At 33.1% G+C, this 18,149-nt stretch overlaps 2 protein-coding genes across 2 annotated transcripts; one reads left to right on the plus strand and one right to left on the minus strand.

Annotated features, from left to right (window-relative positions):
• The first annotated feature begins 240 nt into the window (after positions 1-240).
• LOC120218582 (esterase-like) lies at positions 241-3,285 on the plus strand. The gene is made up of 5 exons (XM_039215513.1): positions 241-553; positions 1,277-1,486; positions 1,872-2,041; positions 2,560-2,824; positions 2,897-3,285. The coding sequence occupies exons 1-5, from the start codon at positions 298-300 to the stop codon at positions 3,157-3,159; spliced, it is 1,164 nt and encodes a 387-aa protein (XP_039071444.1). The 5' UTR covers positions 241-297; the 3' UTR covers positions 3,160-3,285.
• Positions 3,286-14,528: 11,243 nt separating this feature from the next.
• LOC120218408 lies at positions 14,529-16,997 on the minus strand. The gene is made up of 2 exons (XM_039215348.1): positions 16,590-16,997; positions 14,529-14,654 (listed from the first exon to the last, which is right to left on the minus strand). Exons 1-2 carry the CDS (start codon positions 16,995-16,997, stop codon positions 14,529-14,531), a joined length of 534 nt encoding a protein of 177 aa, XP_039071279.1.
• Between the last annotated feature and the right edge of the window lie 1,152 nt (positions 16,998-18,149).

The raw sequence follows: 18,149 nt of genomic DNA on the forward strand, positions 1-18,149 counted from the left end.
AAATATAATATTTTTTTTATCAATAACATCAATGGATGAATTCTTTTAATTACAACTTCTATTTAACTTAAGTAATATTGAACTGTAAATTTAATCTATTACATGCACATTTATGACTGTTTGAATTTTAGGAGTTCCACGAAAATTTCCATCCATTGAACATTCAACAATTTATCACTTGTCAAAAGCCAAGCTATCTCTATCTACGAAAACCCATAAATTTCTACCCTCGTACTGTTAATCACTTGATAAAACCAAAACAATCTCTCTGTTTTCCCTGTCTCCCAGTTTCCCACGATGTCCGAACGAGCCGCCATATCCATCTTCTTTTTCATGCTCGTCCTGCTCCTGTCCCAAGCTTCCATTTTGAACCCTGTCGCCTACGAGCCGAAAACCTGTGATTTCCCGGCTATCATTAACTTAGGTGACTCGAATTCCGACACAGGCGGATACGCTGCTGGTTTTGATCCACCCACTTCTCCTTATGGAAACACCTACTTTCACATGCCTGCCCGCCGTTTCTCCGATGGTCGGCTCGTCATCGATTTCATAGGTATGTTATAAGAATACATATTCGTATCTAACACTTATACGGAGATAACTGAAGATGATGAAAGTACTAGATATTTTCATTGTTTAAAAGATGTGGTGTTGGTTTTTTTTTTGTCATTAAATAAGATGTTTTTTATTTAGACTCTAACTTATTAAAAGTTATAAGATAATCCATTGACTATAAAATATTATTTTATTGAGTCATCTAACTATTAAAAGTTATAAAATGGTCACTTGACTATTTATATGTTTCAAATTATCATTTTTTGTTAAAAATTGACAGTTTTTTTAGTTAGACGTACATCTGCTGACTAGGATATGATAAAATTCGATCTCAGAATTGTTTTAGGTGTATTTTGTGGACCGAGTCTCCATTTATATTATGTTGTCGAGTTAGTGCTTGGAACTTTATGTTGTCGAGCTAGTGCTTGAAAGATAAAACGATGACAGTAGACATAACTAAAATATGATTTTATCATATCTGACTACATCCAGTTCAAATGACCGTCAATTTTTTAACATAAAATGATGAGTTTGGGACATATGAATAGTCAGGTGATCATTTTATAACTTTTAATATTTGGGGACTCAACAAAGTATCTCCCTATAGTTAGAGGATCATTTTATAACTTTTAATAGTCAATAAACTTAACAAAGCATCGTCCTATATATAGTTGGAGGACCATTTTTATATTTTACCCTACTTTTTATTTGTGTGTGGCAGCTGAGGCATTTGATCTGCCATTTATTAATGCATATCTTGATTCAATGGGGACCAATTTCTCCCATGGCATAAACTTTGCCACCGCAGCATCTACAATCAGATTACCTAATCGCATTATCCCTAATGGTGGATTTAGTCCGTTCTACCTTGATCTACAGTTCTCGCAGTTTCAGCAATTCAAATCCAGATCACAAATGATTAGGAAACAAGGTGAGTTTATATTTAAAGGATAACCACACGGTGAAGTTCATGTTTTTATCGTTAGTAACATTATCGATTTATTATATTATAATCACTCGATTGCATCCGCCAAATACGTTAAGTGTTTCATTGCTGATTTTTGGAATTTTTTGCATGTATAGTATATTATTTTAGTTAGTAACATTGTCGATCTATTATATTATAATCACTCGATTACACCCACCAATTATGTTAAAGTGTTTCATTGCTAAGTTCTTTGGATTTTTTGTCTGTATAGGATGTTATTTTAGTCGGTAACGTTGTCGATTTATTATATTATAATCACTCGATTGCATCCACCAATTATGTTAAGTGTTTCGTTGCTAAGTTCTTTGGATTTTTTTTTCATGTATAGGAGGGATGTTTGCAAGTTTAATGCCCAAGGCAGGGTATTTTTCAAGAGCTTTATACACTTTTGATATTGGCCAAAATGATCTTGGAGAAGGGTTCTTTGCAAACTTGACAATTCAACAAGTCAATGCTTCTGTTCCCGATATGATCAACAAATTCTCAGAAAATGTTAAGGTAAAATACTATTAAGAAATTTGAAAGGTATAATGATAAAATTATCCCTAACATTTATACAAATAGTCACTTTGACTCTTATACTTTCTTTTATTTTTAGCATTTTAGCCATTAATATTTTAAATTTTGGTCAAAATACCTTCTGTTAGAAGGAAATCGTTAATTGACTAACTATCAACAAATGTTGCTGACAGAACATGGCACATGCCATATCATCAATATGAGTGCATCACATGTCGCACCGTCACTATAAGTGACATGATATATGTTTCGTCAACAATTAAACATATGTGAAAATGTCATGTCAGTAACATATGTTGACCATTATTTAATTAATGGTCCTCTTCCAACAAGGATATTTTGACTAAAAATTGAAATGTTTGGATCTAAAATTCTCTAAAAATAGAACACATTTATACAAACATTCGGGGTAATTTTATCATTATCCATTTGAAAAAAAACTGAAACGTTTTGGACCTAAAAATTCTGAGATTGTATGAAAATGGGTGTTTTTGCAGAATATATACAGTTTAGGAGGCAGATATTTCTGGGTTCACAGCACAGGACCAATTGGTTGCTTGCCTTATGTTTTGACTGCATTTTCTTCAGCTGAAAAGGACCCTGCTGGCTGCTTGAAGCCTCACAATGAAGTGGCTCAGTATTTCAATCTCAAATTGAAGGAAACAATAGTTCAGCTCAGAAATGAATTGCCTTCTGCTGCATTTACATATGTAGACATATATGCCGTGAAGTATTCCCTTTTTGCTGAGCCCCAAAAACACGGTACGCCGCATACTTGAAGTGCTCGTGTTCGATATGTATTGGACACTAACGATGCTGAATTACTTTGTTCAGGGTTTGAGCTTCCACTCGTGGCATGTTGCGGCTATGGAGGTCGGTATAACTATAGCGCCGAGGTTATATGTGGAGGAACGATTACGGTGAATGGTTCGGACATATTTGTGGGTTCGTGTGATCGTCCATTGGTTCGTGTAGTTTGGGATGGAATTCATTACACCGAGGCAGCTAACAAGTTCCTATTCGATCAGATTTCGACCGGTTCATTCTCTGATCCACATGTTCCACTGAAACAGGCATGCCGGAGGACTTCAAGTTAAACTTTCTGCTACAACATGAATAAACCAAATTCTGACTAGTTTCTCTTGTATGTAATAAGTGTCTCTACCTTGTTGCTGGCGAATGTATTTGTGGGACCAAGGTAATAAAATTTGCATTTGCACATATATAAGCCTAAAAAATTTGATATTAACCTACTTGTTCGTTTAGCAGCTGCTCTTAGGGGTATAAAATCAAGTAATCGTTCATGTTTCAGTTGGATCATGTCAGGTCATCTCAAATAAGATACAAGTTGAGTCAGGTCAATTTAATAGTTTGACTAAGATCAGAGCAGGTATAGGTCAAACCAGTTCGGGTCATTTTCAGGTTGATTTGACATCATATTCAATTCAGATTTAGGTCGGATTAATTTCAGTTTGGATCTATGTCAATTTAGGTTAAAACGGTTTAGGTCCAAAGCAGTTAAATATCAGGTTCAGATGGACTTCAGTCGGTTCTCGTCCAGATTGGGTCACATCATTGACAGACAAAATTCAGGTTGGATCTTACCGAATACGGATTGACTTCAAGTTGGGTCATTTTTTAGTTAATTATTTTTCGTCTTTAAATGTTTCATGAACGTGAGAACATAGAATTGTAATGTAATTGTATATGATTTAAAATAAATTACAAATAATTATGGGTTAATTTTGATAAAAATATAATTTGAAGTACTAAATTGAAAAAAAACATGAAATTAGAAACAAAAATTAAATAAATTAAACAACATACATGGATGAGAGATCAAATCGAATTAATTATAAAATGTGAAGTTGAAATTAATATAAAATGGACTAAATTGCATACATATAAAAGGTTGGTGAACAAAAGTTTATAGAATTTGAAATGAAATTTATTATGTCATTTATAGGGTTGGAAGTAAATTACAAAAATATAATTAAGTATGAGTCAATTTCAGATACACATATAATTTTAAAGACTAAATTAAATAAATATGAAATTACAAATTAAAATTTAAATAAATTAAATAATATAAAAGGATCAAATCAAAATAATTGTAAATGTGAGGGAAAATTATAAAATAAATTAAATTACATTCATTTCAAAAGTTGAAGAAAAATATAAATAATTATAATATATAAATAAGTGGCAAAGAATAATAGCCATTGGATCAAACCTTATCAAAAGTCTAAATTGATTTGATTTTGTTCGCCAAAATTAATGACATGACACTTAAAAAAATAGAACCATTTAATACTCATATTTTTTAGAGAAAATCGCCTCAGTGACCAAAAAAAAGTTATAATATACGATTTTAACCAATTTTTTTTGGATTTGCCAAAATGACCAACAAATTAGCAACGCGAAATAAAAATCGCAACGCGATCCCCAGAATCGCAAATCAGTTTCCAAAATCGCAACGCGATTCTTGAAAATCGCGATGCGATAGTACAAATTCGCATTGCGATTTTCCATAATCGCAACGCGAATATGAAAATCGCAACGCGAACACATAAATCGCAACGCGTATCCGTAAATCGCAACGTGTATCCGTAAATCGCAACGCGTATGGGTAAATCGCAATGCGTATCCGTATATCGCAACGCGTATCCGTAAATCGCAACGCGTATCCGTAAACCGCAACGTGTATCCGTAAATCGCAACGCGTATCCGTAAATCGCAATGCGTATCCGTAAATCGCAACGCGTATCCGTAAATCGCAACGATAATCCGTAAATCGCAACGCGTATCCGTAAATCGCAACGATAATCCGTAAATCGCAACGAGAATCTGTAAATCGCAACGATAATCCGTAAATCGCAACGAGAATCTGTAAATCACAACACTGAAATTTTGGGTATATAACACTGAAATCATAAACTAAATCCCTAAATCAAGACTCATTCCATCTCCATCTATCACTCTCTCCGGCGACATCCGTTCCTATATCCAACGACATCCTTCCCAATCCGGCAACAGGTTTTAGTTTCGCAGCTCGTCTGTTTAGTAAATTAATTTACAACCATGAAATCATCTAATGTTGATCATGTTTGGATAGATTTGTGTTTTGGAGGGTCATGGGATAATGTTCATGGTGTTTTACAATATATGCCTTTACCCATGAATCTTCAACTAAAATTGTCTTTACAAAAGTTAACTTATGAAACTCTAATGCTACGTGTTTCAAATAAATTGAATTTAGAGCCCCTAAGTGGATTTAGGCTATCTTATCAGAGAAATGGTAAAGTTTATTTGTTAACCGACAATGAAGATGTTGAACGATTCATTGCTTACATTAGTGTTTCACAAGATGATGTTACATTGTATGTTGTTGAACCTAGAAGTAGTATTGTTGGGTCAGTAGCGGGTAGTAATCAACTAAGTTTTCTCAAAACCCACAACCTTTCTCTAATCCAAATCCCAATCAACTTTCAGCACCAAATTCCGGTTTTCGTATTGACCAGTTAGACGATGATGAGCCAACAGAAAAATTGTGAGTACTAGTCAGTATTTGAAATTTGGTCTTGGTCAATATCCGGACTTTGATATTGGTCAATACACGGATTTTGATGATGTTTCAGAAGAAGAAACAGACCATGCGTGTAATGATATTGATATTGGTCAATACCCGAATTTTGATGATGAAACAGCCGTTGCCGAAGAATGTAATGTTGATGATAATGAGGAGGAAGTTACGACTGTGAATGAACATGTTGAACATCCATTCTGTAATTCATATATCCTGAAGAAGAAAAAGAAGAAGAAAAAGTCCCCGAAGAAAAGAAAATGCCACGGGCGTATAACTGGAATATGCCAGAATTACTTCAGATACCGGAAGAAGAGTTGATAAAGAAAGCAGTTGATTGTTACACAAAAGTTATTCGTATCAAGAAAGATGATTGTTTTGATACAAAGGAAGACTTGAAGATAGCTTTATATACGAAATGTGTGGAAGATGGCTATCAACTAAAAGTTAACAAATCAAGCAAAGATCGTTTCGAAACAAGGTGTATGATTGACAAAAACTGTACGTGGCGTATGATTGCAAAGAGAATAAAAGATTGCAAAATGTTTCAAGTTAGGACTTTTATTGATAAACATACATGTTCAAGAACCCAAGTTTTTCCTCACCATAGACAGGCAAACAAAAAGGTGTTGGGTGGTTTTCTGGCTGAGTTAATGTTTTTGAATGGCAGGGTATATCGGGGACATGAAATTATGACTGACATGAATGCTCGGTTCAAGATTAGTATATCATATTCTCAAGCTTGGAGAGCCAAATGTTATGCCTTGGAATTGTTGAGGGGGTCGCCAGAAGCATCGTTTGCCCAACTGCCGGCTTATTGTCACAATTTAAAGCTGAAAAATCCTGGGTCGGTAACTCATATCAAAACAGATAGAGATGGACGCTTTGAGTTGCTGTTTATCGCCATTGGTGCTACGGTTAGTAAATCAATATAATTTTGTTGACTCATTTTTGTTAGTTACATGCATTTCACATTTAAATGATTATATTTCTTGTGTATATTATTTTGTAGATTCGTTCGTTTATTACTTGCATGCGCCCAGTTATTATAGTTGACGGAGCACATTTGAAAGGTCGATACCTTGGAGTAAACTTATTAGCAGTAGCCATGGATGCTAACAATGGGATATTGCCAATAGCTTACGGGGTTGGCAAATCTGAAACCTCTGATTTTAAGTTTCGTGTTGCGAAAGTAAACTATTTCTTCTTCTGCAAATTGAAACTTTCAACCAAAAGACAAAACAAAGACAAATACTATTTCACAGTGTTAAAGAATACACAGTTTAGCAGAATTGGCAGCAACCGAACAAATTTACTTTCAACCAAAAGACAAAACAAAGACAAATACTATTTCACAGTGTTAAAGAATACACAGTTTAGCAGAATTGGCAGCAACCGAACAAATTTACTTTCAACCAAAAGACAAAACAAAGACAAATATATTCACAGTGTTAAAGAATACACAGTTTAGCAGAATTGGCAGCAACCGAACAAATTTACTTTCAACCAAAAGACAAAACAAAGACAAATACTATTTCACAGTGTTAAAGAATACACAGTTTAGCAGAATTGGCAGCAACCGAATAAATTTACTAAGCAATCTAAGTGAAATGGCTAATCTAAGTGAAATTACGAGTAAATTTATCATTAAGTTAAATATGGAAAATCTTAAACTTACCTCGTTGCGTAGAGTATGAACCTCATTCTGCAACGATACTATCATCTCACGTAGAGCGGCAACCTCACCACGTAAAGTTGACACCTCCACACGCCATGCACCATCGTTATCGCGTAGAGTACCGATCTCCTCACGCAAGGCATTGACCTCATCACGTAACTCCCTTGACTCATCCCGTTGAGGTGGAGGTGGAGAACAGGGAGATAGGAGTCGTGGCATCTTTGCCGGTCGCCTATCATGAGGTGATGGTGGAGAAGAGGCTCGATGATGTGACGGGATAGGTGATGGCTCTCGTTCTAGAGGTGTATAGTCGGTTCGATCGGGTGATGGCTCTAGGTGAGGTGATGGCTCTCGAATTGGAGGAAGTGGATGCTGCATCATCCGTGCCATCAAAAAAATTCTGACTAGCTTGCCACCAATCAGTGGCAAGCTCTTCCTCCGTGGGTGTCAGTCTTTGTAATGGAATGTTGGCCTCCTAAAATATAAAAACTCAAACAAAGTTAAACGTCTACTATTAATAACTTGTTTATATTATATGAAAGTATTTGTGTTAACTTACATTTTATTGTGGCATATGGTATTAAGTCTTCCCAATCCAACAGAGTTTTCCTCTTCCAGGAAATAGCCCTGGGAATATCATTTGACGTTTTTATTGCATATGTACGCATGCTGGGGAAAGCCTCGAATATCCAAATCTACAAACAATATAACAAAATAGTAATTGTTAAATAATTAATTATAATTTTAGAAACATTATATAGAAATTCTTACCTTAAAGGCCCAAACAAAGCCTGACAAAGTGTATTTGGACCCATCGCCCGCAACTTTGCGGTCATCAAAGGCAGACGACAACTTAGTCCAGGTAGCTTTCCATATATACGAACCCCACGGAAACAGATTCCATGCATTCAGGTCCTCTACCAATATTAGCTCCGATGAATAGGTTGTCTGGCCTCTCTGCCTAAAAAGCCGGCATACACAAGTAGTAGAAGGCATACTCGGACAACATCGACGTCTTCCATCCGAGTGAAACCAGCTTTCTTATTAAATAATTTCTTCAGGTCGTCAACATGTAGGTTCGGCTTCTCCATTGACTCATCCGGAAAAACCCGGGATAACCATGATGGGCGGGCGATATGACGAGTGTACCGGCCTACATCATCGTGTCCGAATCGTAGACCAGTGATTAAGCAGAACTCCTTCCGCCCAAAGCAAGTATACGCTGGTGGAAAATGAAACCATATCTCTTCCTCACCACGTTGTATACTGTCGGGTAGATTTGATGTCATGGTCTGAAGCCACAAATGGGTCAAATTAGCATCTCCACCCGGATGCTGTACTCTCAGCCATGGCCCGAAGCAGGTTTCCTCAAACAATTGTCTTTGAGCAGGTGAAAGCTTCTTTGCAATGTAGTGGCCAGGCTGACTTTATTTCTCAAGGTCAATTGAGCCGAAAAAAATTCTACAAAAACAATAAACATACCAAGTTAGATATACCAAAAACTACACTGTGAAGATATACCAAAAACAATAAACATAAAAAGTAGTAGTTTATTCTTGAAACTAAAATTTGCAACACTGTTTTGTCTTTTGGTTGAAATGAAAATCGCAACGAGAGAATCGCAACGCGAGATGACAATCGCAACGAGAGAATCGCAACGCGAAATGAAAATCGCAACGAGAGAATCGCAACGCGAAATGAAAATCGCAATGCGATTTTGGTTTCGCGTTGCGATTCTCTCGTTGCGATTTTCATTTCGCGTTGCGATTCTCTCGTTGCGACAGTCATTCTCTCGTTGCGATTTTCATTTATCTCGTTGCGACTCTTCTGCAAATTGAAACTTGAATGGATTGCATTACTTCAACCAAAAGACAGAACAAAGACAAAGACAAATACTAACTGAAAATCGCAACGAGAGAATAGCAACGCGAAATGAAAATCGCAACGACAGAATCGTAACGCGAAATGAAATCTAAGTGAAATGGTTAATCTATTATTGAAATGACCAGTAAACTTATCATCAGTTTCAATATGAAAAAACTACAATAATGCAAACATTTCAAAATAAAAATAATTAAAAAAACTAACCTCGGAGGTTGATTTTCCATTTTGAATATTGTGAGGGATTTCTGACCGTGAATGGTGTGAGGGATTTCGCCGGATGGGGACGGAAATCTTCGGAGATGGGACGGATTTCTTCGCCGTAGAGAGTGAGAGATGGAGATGGGACTGAGTTGTGATTTAGGTTTTAGGTTATGAGTTGCGATTACGGGATTTTGTCTTAATATTCTTTTGTAATTTGAAAATAAAATACGCGTAGCGATTATAATGGCGCTTTAAATATCGCGTTGCGATTTACGGATACGCGTTGCGATTTTATGTATTATCGTTGCGATTTACGGATACGCGTTGCGATATACGGATACGCATTGCGATTTACCCATACGCGTTGCGATTTACGGATACACGTTGCGATTTACGGATACGCGTTGCGATTTATGTGTTCGCGTTGCGATTTTCATATTCGCGTTGCGATTATGGAAAATCGCAATGCGAATTTGTACTATCGCATCGCGATTTTCAAGAATCGCGTTGCGATTTTGGAAACTGATTTGCGATTCTGGAAACTGATTTGCGATTCTGGGGATCGCGTTGCGATTTTTATTTCGCGTTGCGATTTTGTTGGTCATTTTGGCAAATCCAAAAAAAGTTGGTTAAAATCGTATATTATAACTTTTTTTTGGTCACTGAGGCGATTTTCTCTATTTTTTAATACTTATATTTAATACTCATGTATATAAGTATATATATATATATATATAAATTAAGTATTAAAGTATAACTATATAAAGTATATAAATTGTATAATATAAGTATAAGTATATATATATATATAAATGTCAAGGAATAATGGTCATCAGATCAAATCATATCAAAGGTCCAAATTGATTTGAGTTTGTTCACCACGATTGATGACATAACGCATAAAAAGATGAATTCATTTAATGAATTTAATTTTTGTATCATGTTGGGCTTGTAATTTGGGCTAATGGTTTTTTTAATGAATTTCATTTATTAGGTCCTAATATATGTAAATTGCCATATATGTAATATAAATATGTTTTTATTATTTTTGGACTTGAATAAAAGTAGGATATATTTATTTATAACATAAGTAATATATTTATATGGATATGGAATATGAAAATAGTATATGGTATCTACTAATATATAGTTTATATTAATGTTATCATCCAAATAAAATGGGTGATGATAAGAGAAAATTTTTTAACATAAATTTGTTTAGTTGATTTTATTGTAATTTTAGTGGATTAAAGTGTAATAAATTTTATTTATTCATTTATAAATTATTAGTTTTAGTATTTATTATGTTATTCAAATTTTCAATCTCAAATAAATTCATCTTTTATATATATAAATTTTAAGTTAAATTATATTTATATTATTAATCAATCTTTACATAAAAAAATAGACTTATAAATATCTTAATTAATTTTATATAATCTAATAAAATCATGTTCAATAACTAAATTATATAATAAAATTAATTTAAGGATTATATAATTAAAATTTATAATATAAGGATTATAATTAATATAGAAAGTAAATTTATTAATTTAGTTATCATAACTAACAATTTATTTTAAATTTCAAAAATTAATCATATTAATTTAATTATCACAAGTTTATCATAAATTTAAAATCTCATAATTGCATCAATTGTAACTTATTACTAATAAGTCAGATAAATATCAAGTCAGATAAACATTATATAAGTTCAATAACAAGTCATATCATTTACATGTTGAGTCAATTATATGTCAGGTTCATAACATGCCAGGTTGATAATAGTGTCAATAATACCAGTTATTTACCAGGTTAATCTCGGGTTCATGTTTATATCATTTGGATGCAGGTCGGGTTCAATTATCATATTATCGGTTCAATTCAGGTTCATGTCGTTCTCATATCGGGTGCAGGTCGGGTTTAGATCCATAATTTACAGATCCAACTAAGGTTCAGGTTAACGCCAATTTGAACTTGAATCAGTTTCTATTTATCTCCACTCAGGTCACAAACAGTTTTGAATCAAGTCGATTTCAGTTAGTTTTACAGGTCGGGTCAGCTTTTTACAACCCTAGCCGCTCTTTTCTTTCTCTAAGTCACTTCATTGTTTTTTTTTTTAATTTTTGGTTAGTAAGCGACTATATCGATCATGGTGTTGGTTGTCGTTGTTGATTTTTCTTTGTTATTTACTCTTTATCTCATATTTTTATTTTTTATTTATAATAATTTTGTCTTTATGATACAATTTTCTTCGTTTTCATGACACGTTTTCTCTACCTTTTGATATGTTTTTCAATTTTATTTTTCAATTGTTTGGTAGTTTATTTTTCTCAGTTTGGATTTGATATTGCAACGACTAATTAAGATTACACTCATTTTGTTATCCCTCATGATGGGCATGAGATATGAGCCTAACGGGTTCCAACCCGACCCAACCGAGTCGGGTTTAGAAAAATCAAGTTCAGGTCAGGTCGGGTATTTTAGAGGTTATGTTCGGGTGAAAAATACCCGACCTGACCCAACCCAAAAAAATATAATTCTACCTTATATATTTAAAGATAATTACAATAATACCACTCTATATATTATTTTTTTCAATTAAATCCCTATTTTTATTGAATAAATATATTATTTTGGATCAAGTCGAATTCAGATTTTATCTCAAAAGAATCGGGTTGGGTTTGGATTGGGTGGAGAGTGTATATTTTCCGGGTTGGGTTCGAGTCGAGTCAGATTGACCAAAAATTTGACCTAACCCATCCCCATTCCTAGTTATTTCGTTGATCTTCCCTATAGTGGACTCTCAAATTAGATTTGGATACACACCTTGTGTTCATAGATGGTTTTCTCACGAAGCATGGCTCTGATTTACGTTTGTTGGTGGTCTTTCAATAGTTTAATCCTCTATTGTGGTTCATTTGTCGTAGTTAGATCTATTTGTATTTACCCATTGATCGGGGGGTTTTGAATGAGTTTTCACCTTTTTATTGTATGGTTCATATATAATCTTAAGTTGCTAGTTTTTTTATGGTTATAGAATAATATTCTAATTATGTGTTTAATTTATGATTCTAATTATAAGGCTTTATTGTAATTTTAAATATTTTTTAAAATAAAATTACATGGTTTTTGTAAAAAAAATGATATTAATTTACTAAGTTAAAAAGGTAAAAAAATATATGCAAATAGTCTCATGATTATTACCTGTTTTTAAATAATTATTGTATAATTAATAAATAAATGCCTAAATTATATTTCTTGTTAATTTTAAGTGTCTAAAGTTTTTTTCCTTGATCAAGGTAAGTACATAACGTTTTCTCTGTTACAATTTAAGATGCATCAAATTGTATTAAGTTACCATTATAAGGCCATCTCGTCAATGACCGCTAACATAAATTCATTAACCAATGGTTGCTTGACACATGACATTAATTTCTAATTAATAATAAATTTTCAGAAATAAAGATACTAAATTTAAAAAATTAAAGGAAAACCCTAAATTATCTAATTTTCTCAAACTCCTCTAATCTCAAATCACCAACCCTTAAATCCTCAAATTCTCTTAAAGATCGAAAATCAGGCGGTAGTGGTGTGCAAAATAAATCAGAACGACTGATCGGATCTATTGATCCAATCTAAAAATTTAGATATAGTATATGTTTTTTAATTTTTAGGTAATTTGGATCGAATATATAAAAAAATAAATAATCAAACCGGGTACAAATTAGTTAAAATTTAATTTCAAATTATTCGAAAAGTTGATATAAAAAATAGGTCTTTCAAAGATTTTACCCAGACTCATTGATCCAAATCATCAAACCCGCCCCTAACTTGAAATTGAAACACCTAACCTTTTAGCCTTGCATTGCAGGATTTGACTATAAAAACAATGATCATTGCAAGGTTGAAACGGGTCTTCACTTTTCGATATAAAGCTTAAGCATTTGGTTTTCCAGATCTTTAGGCATAAAAAAAACTTCATCATTAATGATAATAAATACATCATTTGTACTCGTTACATTTTACACGTTGTAAATACTTGTATAGGAGGATAGTTGGTCTAGATAAGTATGGCCGAGGAGCCGTACCAGTGGAACATATTTCTTTGAGGCCATGGAGATGGTGGGACTGTTTCGAGGAGATTGATAAGCTTCGCAGTCAATATACAGAGGTGAGGTTCGAGTATGTGCCCAGAGAAGGTAATGGAATGGCGGATCAGTTGGCAAAACAAGGTATGTAGCGTCAGAATTTGTTTAAAGCGTGGTGGGAGTTCTAACCCTTCTCCTGTCTTGCCTTCGAGTAGGGGCTGGTTTAGAGCTGGTGTTGTTTGTTTGGTTTTGGTGAATTTTCTCGGTATGTCCTTTTTGTGTTGCCATTTGACCTTGTCCTGAATGTTGCATTCTATCCTTCACTTGGAGATTGGTTTTCTCGCGCTGGGGAGGGCCTGTGTTGCTATTTGCTGAATTTTTCTTTAATGCAGTTATGTCTAGAAATTTAATGCACATTAAAGAAAAACTTCCTGTTTCTCCCACTTCACAATTACAGAATCCCAAGATCAAAAAGGAAAGATACAACTACAAATTTAGTACTCCAATTATAACTTTTATTCTATTTTGGTCACCTAACTATTTTTCAACATAGTTTTCATCGTAAAGAAACTCGAATTAAAAAATATTTTTATTTAAACTCGATTAAAAACCAGTTTAAGATGTGTATGTCATTGACGAAGTGATAAAGTTATTGTTCTAATGATAAAAATTAGGCCAAGAGCCAGAAGTTGTTGAGCCACCTAGTGCTGATAAGGTAGCCACCGACGCCATTGCTCTGCTTCCTAACCCCTATGGTTAAGCAATTTCGATCTATATTTTTTATACATTGCTCGACAAACTCTTCATTGTCGCTTTTCCCACACAGACTGCAAAATCAGCCATGAACAAGGATCAGAAAGAAGGTGAGAGTGAAGTAAATAATGGAGAAATCATGTGTAGTTGAAGAAGAAAGAGTTTAGGGAGGTTTTTAACCGGACATGCAATTTAAGTTTTGGGATTGTATATATAAATCTTTAAAAAAATCATATTGCCAAGAGAGAAAAAAAAGGGTTAAAGGAAGGATCATGATCACCGGGTTAAGAATGGAGATTGCCTTTTTTGACCAAGTACCAACACTGATACCCCTAGCTTCTTCACTTGGCTCATCACTGTCGACAGCTTTGGGCCTTGGATTGCCACTGTTTCCACTTCTACCTGGAATTCATTTGTTGCCCATGTAAACCAAGTGACATCATCATAATGGTCAAATTATAAACAAGGTCCTTGCACTATGTATTCATTTTGATCAATAATTTGACGGGTAAAATACACAAATGGCCCCATGACTATAAGGCATTGCTTTATAGAGTCCCCAAACTATTAAAAAATACAAAATGATCCCTTAACTATAGGGTGTTTCTTTGTTGAGTCCTTCAACTATAAAAAGTTACAAAATGGTCACATAACTATTCATTGTGTTCCAAACTCGTCCTTTTCCATTAAAAAACAACAATCTTCTAAGCTACGCGCTAGCATGCTGACTGAGATATGATAGTCATTTGAGATTATGAGATCATATTTATCATATCTCATTCAAAAGTTTAACGTCCAGCTCAGACTGTCGTTAATTTTTAACGAAAAATGACGAGTTTAAGACATATGAATAGTAAGATGAGCACTTTGTAACTTTTAATAATTGAGAGACTCAACAAAGCAACATCTTATAGCTAGAGGAACATTTTGTAACTTTTGATAGTCGGGGAACTCAACAAAGTAACACCATATAGTCAGGGGGCTATTTGTGTATTTTACCCTATTTTGACTTGACTTTTCTTTATTAACACGTGGTTATATGATACTAGGTCCGTACAATAAAATCGATTAATCTAAAATTGATTCGTGATGTTCAAACATTTTATGGCTTATAAATTTAAAAATCGTGTTAACTTAAATTGAACAAAAATTTATTTATTTTATTTATATTTATTTTACAATATAAATAAGTATTTTGTATTTAAAAACAATAAAGATAACTTCAAAAATACTATATATGAATTATTAATATTTTTATTAACTTAAAAAATAACTTTTAAGGAAATATTTATGAAGAAACTTAAAAGCTTTATAAAATAATATTTAAAATCAATAAGATAAAGTTATATTATAATAATAAAATATAAATTCTCAACGCTAAAAGTGAATATTAGAAAAATCGATAAATAAAATTAATCGAACCAAAAATCAAATGATGATTTAAAAGAAATTTAAAAACCAAATCCAACCATACGCTCTATCTGGGACATAAAATTCACATTTCAATAAATAAATAAAAATCAAATTGATTATATTGTAGAGAGATTAAATATGCAAAAGAAAAATACATAGCATTTATTCATGGACGGAACTATAAGAGATGGGACGGACCCCGCCCTCAAATTTATGGAGTAAACACATTTCAGGTCTATGGCAATTTCAAAAGTGAACAAATTGAGCCTTGACCCTAAATTCTTTTTAAAAAATAAATATCTTTTAGGTCCTTGTTTTAAAGTAGACATATTAAACTTTTACTCATTCTTATATTTTGTAAATTCTATCCATATTTATATTTAATTCCTCAATATTTTATCTTGATCCCGCATTTATATAGAATCTAAGATAAACTATACTTTAGTACCTAAACTATTACTTTTGTTTCATTTTGATATCTAATTTTTATTTTCAAAATCATTTCTAACAATTAATTTAGGTTTCATTTTGGTATCCATTGTTAAAAACTTAACGATGATGTTGACGTGTTACTATAAGATAATGACACGTCATCATTGAAAAAATGTCATGTCATCAGTTTTGTTAAATTTTTAATGATGGGTGCCAAAAAGAAACCTAAACTAAATGTTAGGTATAATTTTAAAAAATCATAAAGTTTAGGTACCAAAATAGAACAAATACTAAGCTTGTAATTTATCATAGAAATAAAAATGGATTTTTTATGGATGTTTTAGAAATACTTAGAAATATAGAAATGCTTAATTAGTAAAAGAGGATACTCTAAGAATCTTCTTGGATTTGTTCTCTTCCCTTCAAAGAACATAAATTAAAGCAAAAGCGGAAAAAAAACCCTAAGAAAAACTTAGAACAGTTCCACATTACCTGAGGTTTACAAGCCTTGCAAAGTGATTCAAGAGAGGTAGCAAGAAAAGAAGAAGACTGTGAACACGTTGGGATTGGGGAGATAACATGGAGTAGAGTAATCAAATCACCCTTGTTAACAACATGAGTAAGTGCCCACATCATTGCATGCTTAGAATGTGAACTTTGGTCCACCACAACCATCACCCTCTTCCTTAGAACCAACCCATCATCATCGCCATTGCCATACATGTTAACACCACCTTGTTCCATTCTCCGAGTTCGTAAGGTCGTCTCAGAAAACCCAACACATTTTTTCCCACCAACAACGTTTTTGTCATTGTTGCTGTTCATTCCCCACCTACAGGATTTGGATTTCCAGCCTTGTTTTCCACTTAGCTGCCTCAAAAACGAAGCTGAAGTTGCCATCTTTTTTGTTACTTGGAACACCTAAAATTGGGTGGCGAGAACGAAGATGGAAACTAATGGGTGCAAATAGCAGCTCGGTTACTAAGTTGTGGGTGAAGTTGGGGGTTTCGGTTGGGGGGTTGTGGGGGGGGGAGTTGGGGGCTTTTAATATTCAGAGAAGACTGTTAATGGCGAAATAACTATAATTAATGACTATTATTTATGAAATATGAAAAATAAAATAATGAACAAATGTGTCTCATGAATGGTGAGCAAGAAAAATGAGGGTACCTGTTTAAATGAATTGTCCGTACATAATCTTATTTTCATGTAATATTATTACTTTTTGAAATAGAAATAATTAATTTTATTGAAAAAGGAAATAATCAAAATTATATTCAATGCTTATAACTATAATTGTAAATTAGATATATAATTAAGAAATTCTCTTATAAACTAACCTAATAAAGAAATTCTCTTGTAAACTAGTTATTTGAGATAATACAAGAACCATAGAGAATATCAAATTATTCAAAGACCACCGACAAAACATAAATGAGAGTCATGCATTGTGAGAAAACTATAAACGTATCCAAATCCAATTTGATGGTCCAAAGCATAGAAGATCAACAATATAACAAATAAGTGTCATCTTGATCAATCGCGGTAATGTCAAATCCAACTTTGAGAAAAATTAAACCAAAAGGATGACCAAACGATCGATAAAGAAAATCAAAACCGTATCAAAAGGTTGATGAAAGCATGTCATAGAGGTAGAGTTATCAGAAACAAAGGAAAAACCAAGATGCAATGTACAAAAATAAAAGAAAAATAAAAAATATCGACATCATGTAAGATTGATTTTAAGAATAAAATTGTCGAAGAATAAACAATGACCTAACTAATAATAATTGAAAAATAAATTGTTGTTGAAAATATTAGGTTCATATTTGAATATATTTAAAAATGCTAGACCTTTATTCAAATATGGAAAGGTTAGGCATTTATTTGAGCAAATCCACCGTTTTTAAAAGTACGAGTCTCTATATGAACAACCTTTAAAAGAATAGTCCTTATTTAAACATTAGCCAATTTAACTCATTATAAACTAAATTAGGAAAAGAAAAGTCAAAGACAGGTAACTCATAAACATCATCAATTTAACAATTTGAA

The sequence above is a fragment of the Hibiscus syriacus genome, unplaced genomic scaffold, assembly GCF_006381635.1.
Source record: "Hibiscus syriacus cultivar Baekdansim isolate YM2019G1 unplaced genomic scaffold, ASM638163v2 tig00110198_pilon, whole genome shotgun sequence".
Classification (NCBI taxonomy): domain Eukaryota; kingdom Viridiplantae; phylum Streptophyta; class Magnoliopsida; order Malvales; family Malvaceae; genus Hibiscus; species Hibiscus syriacus.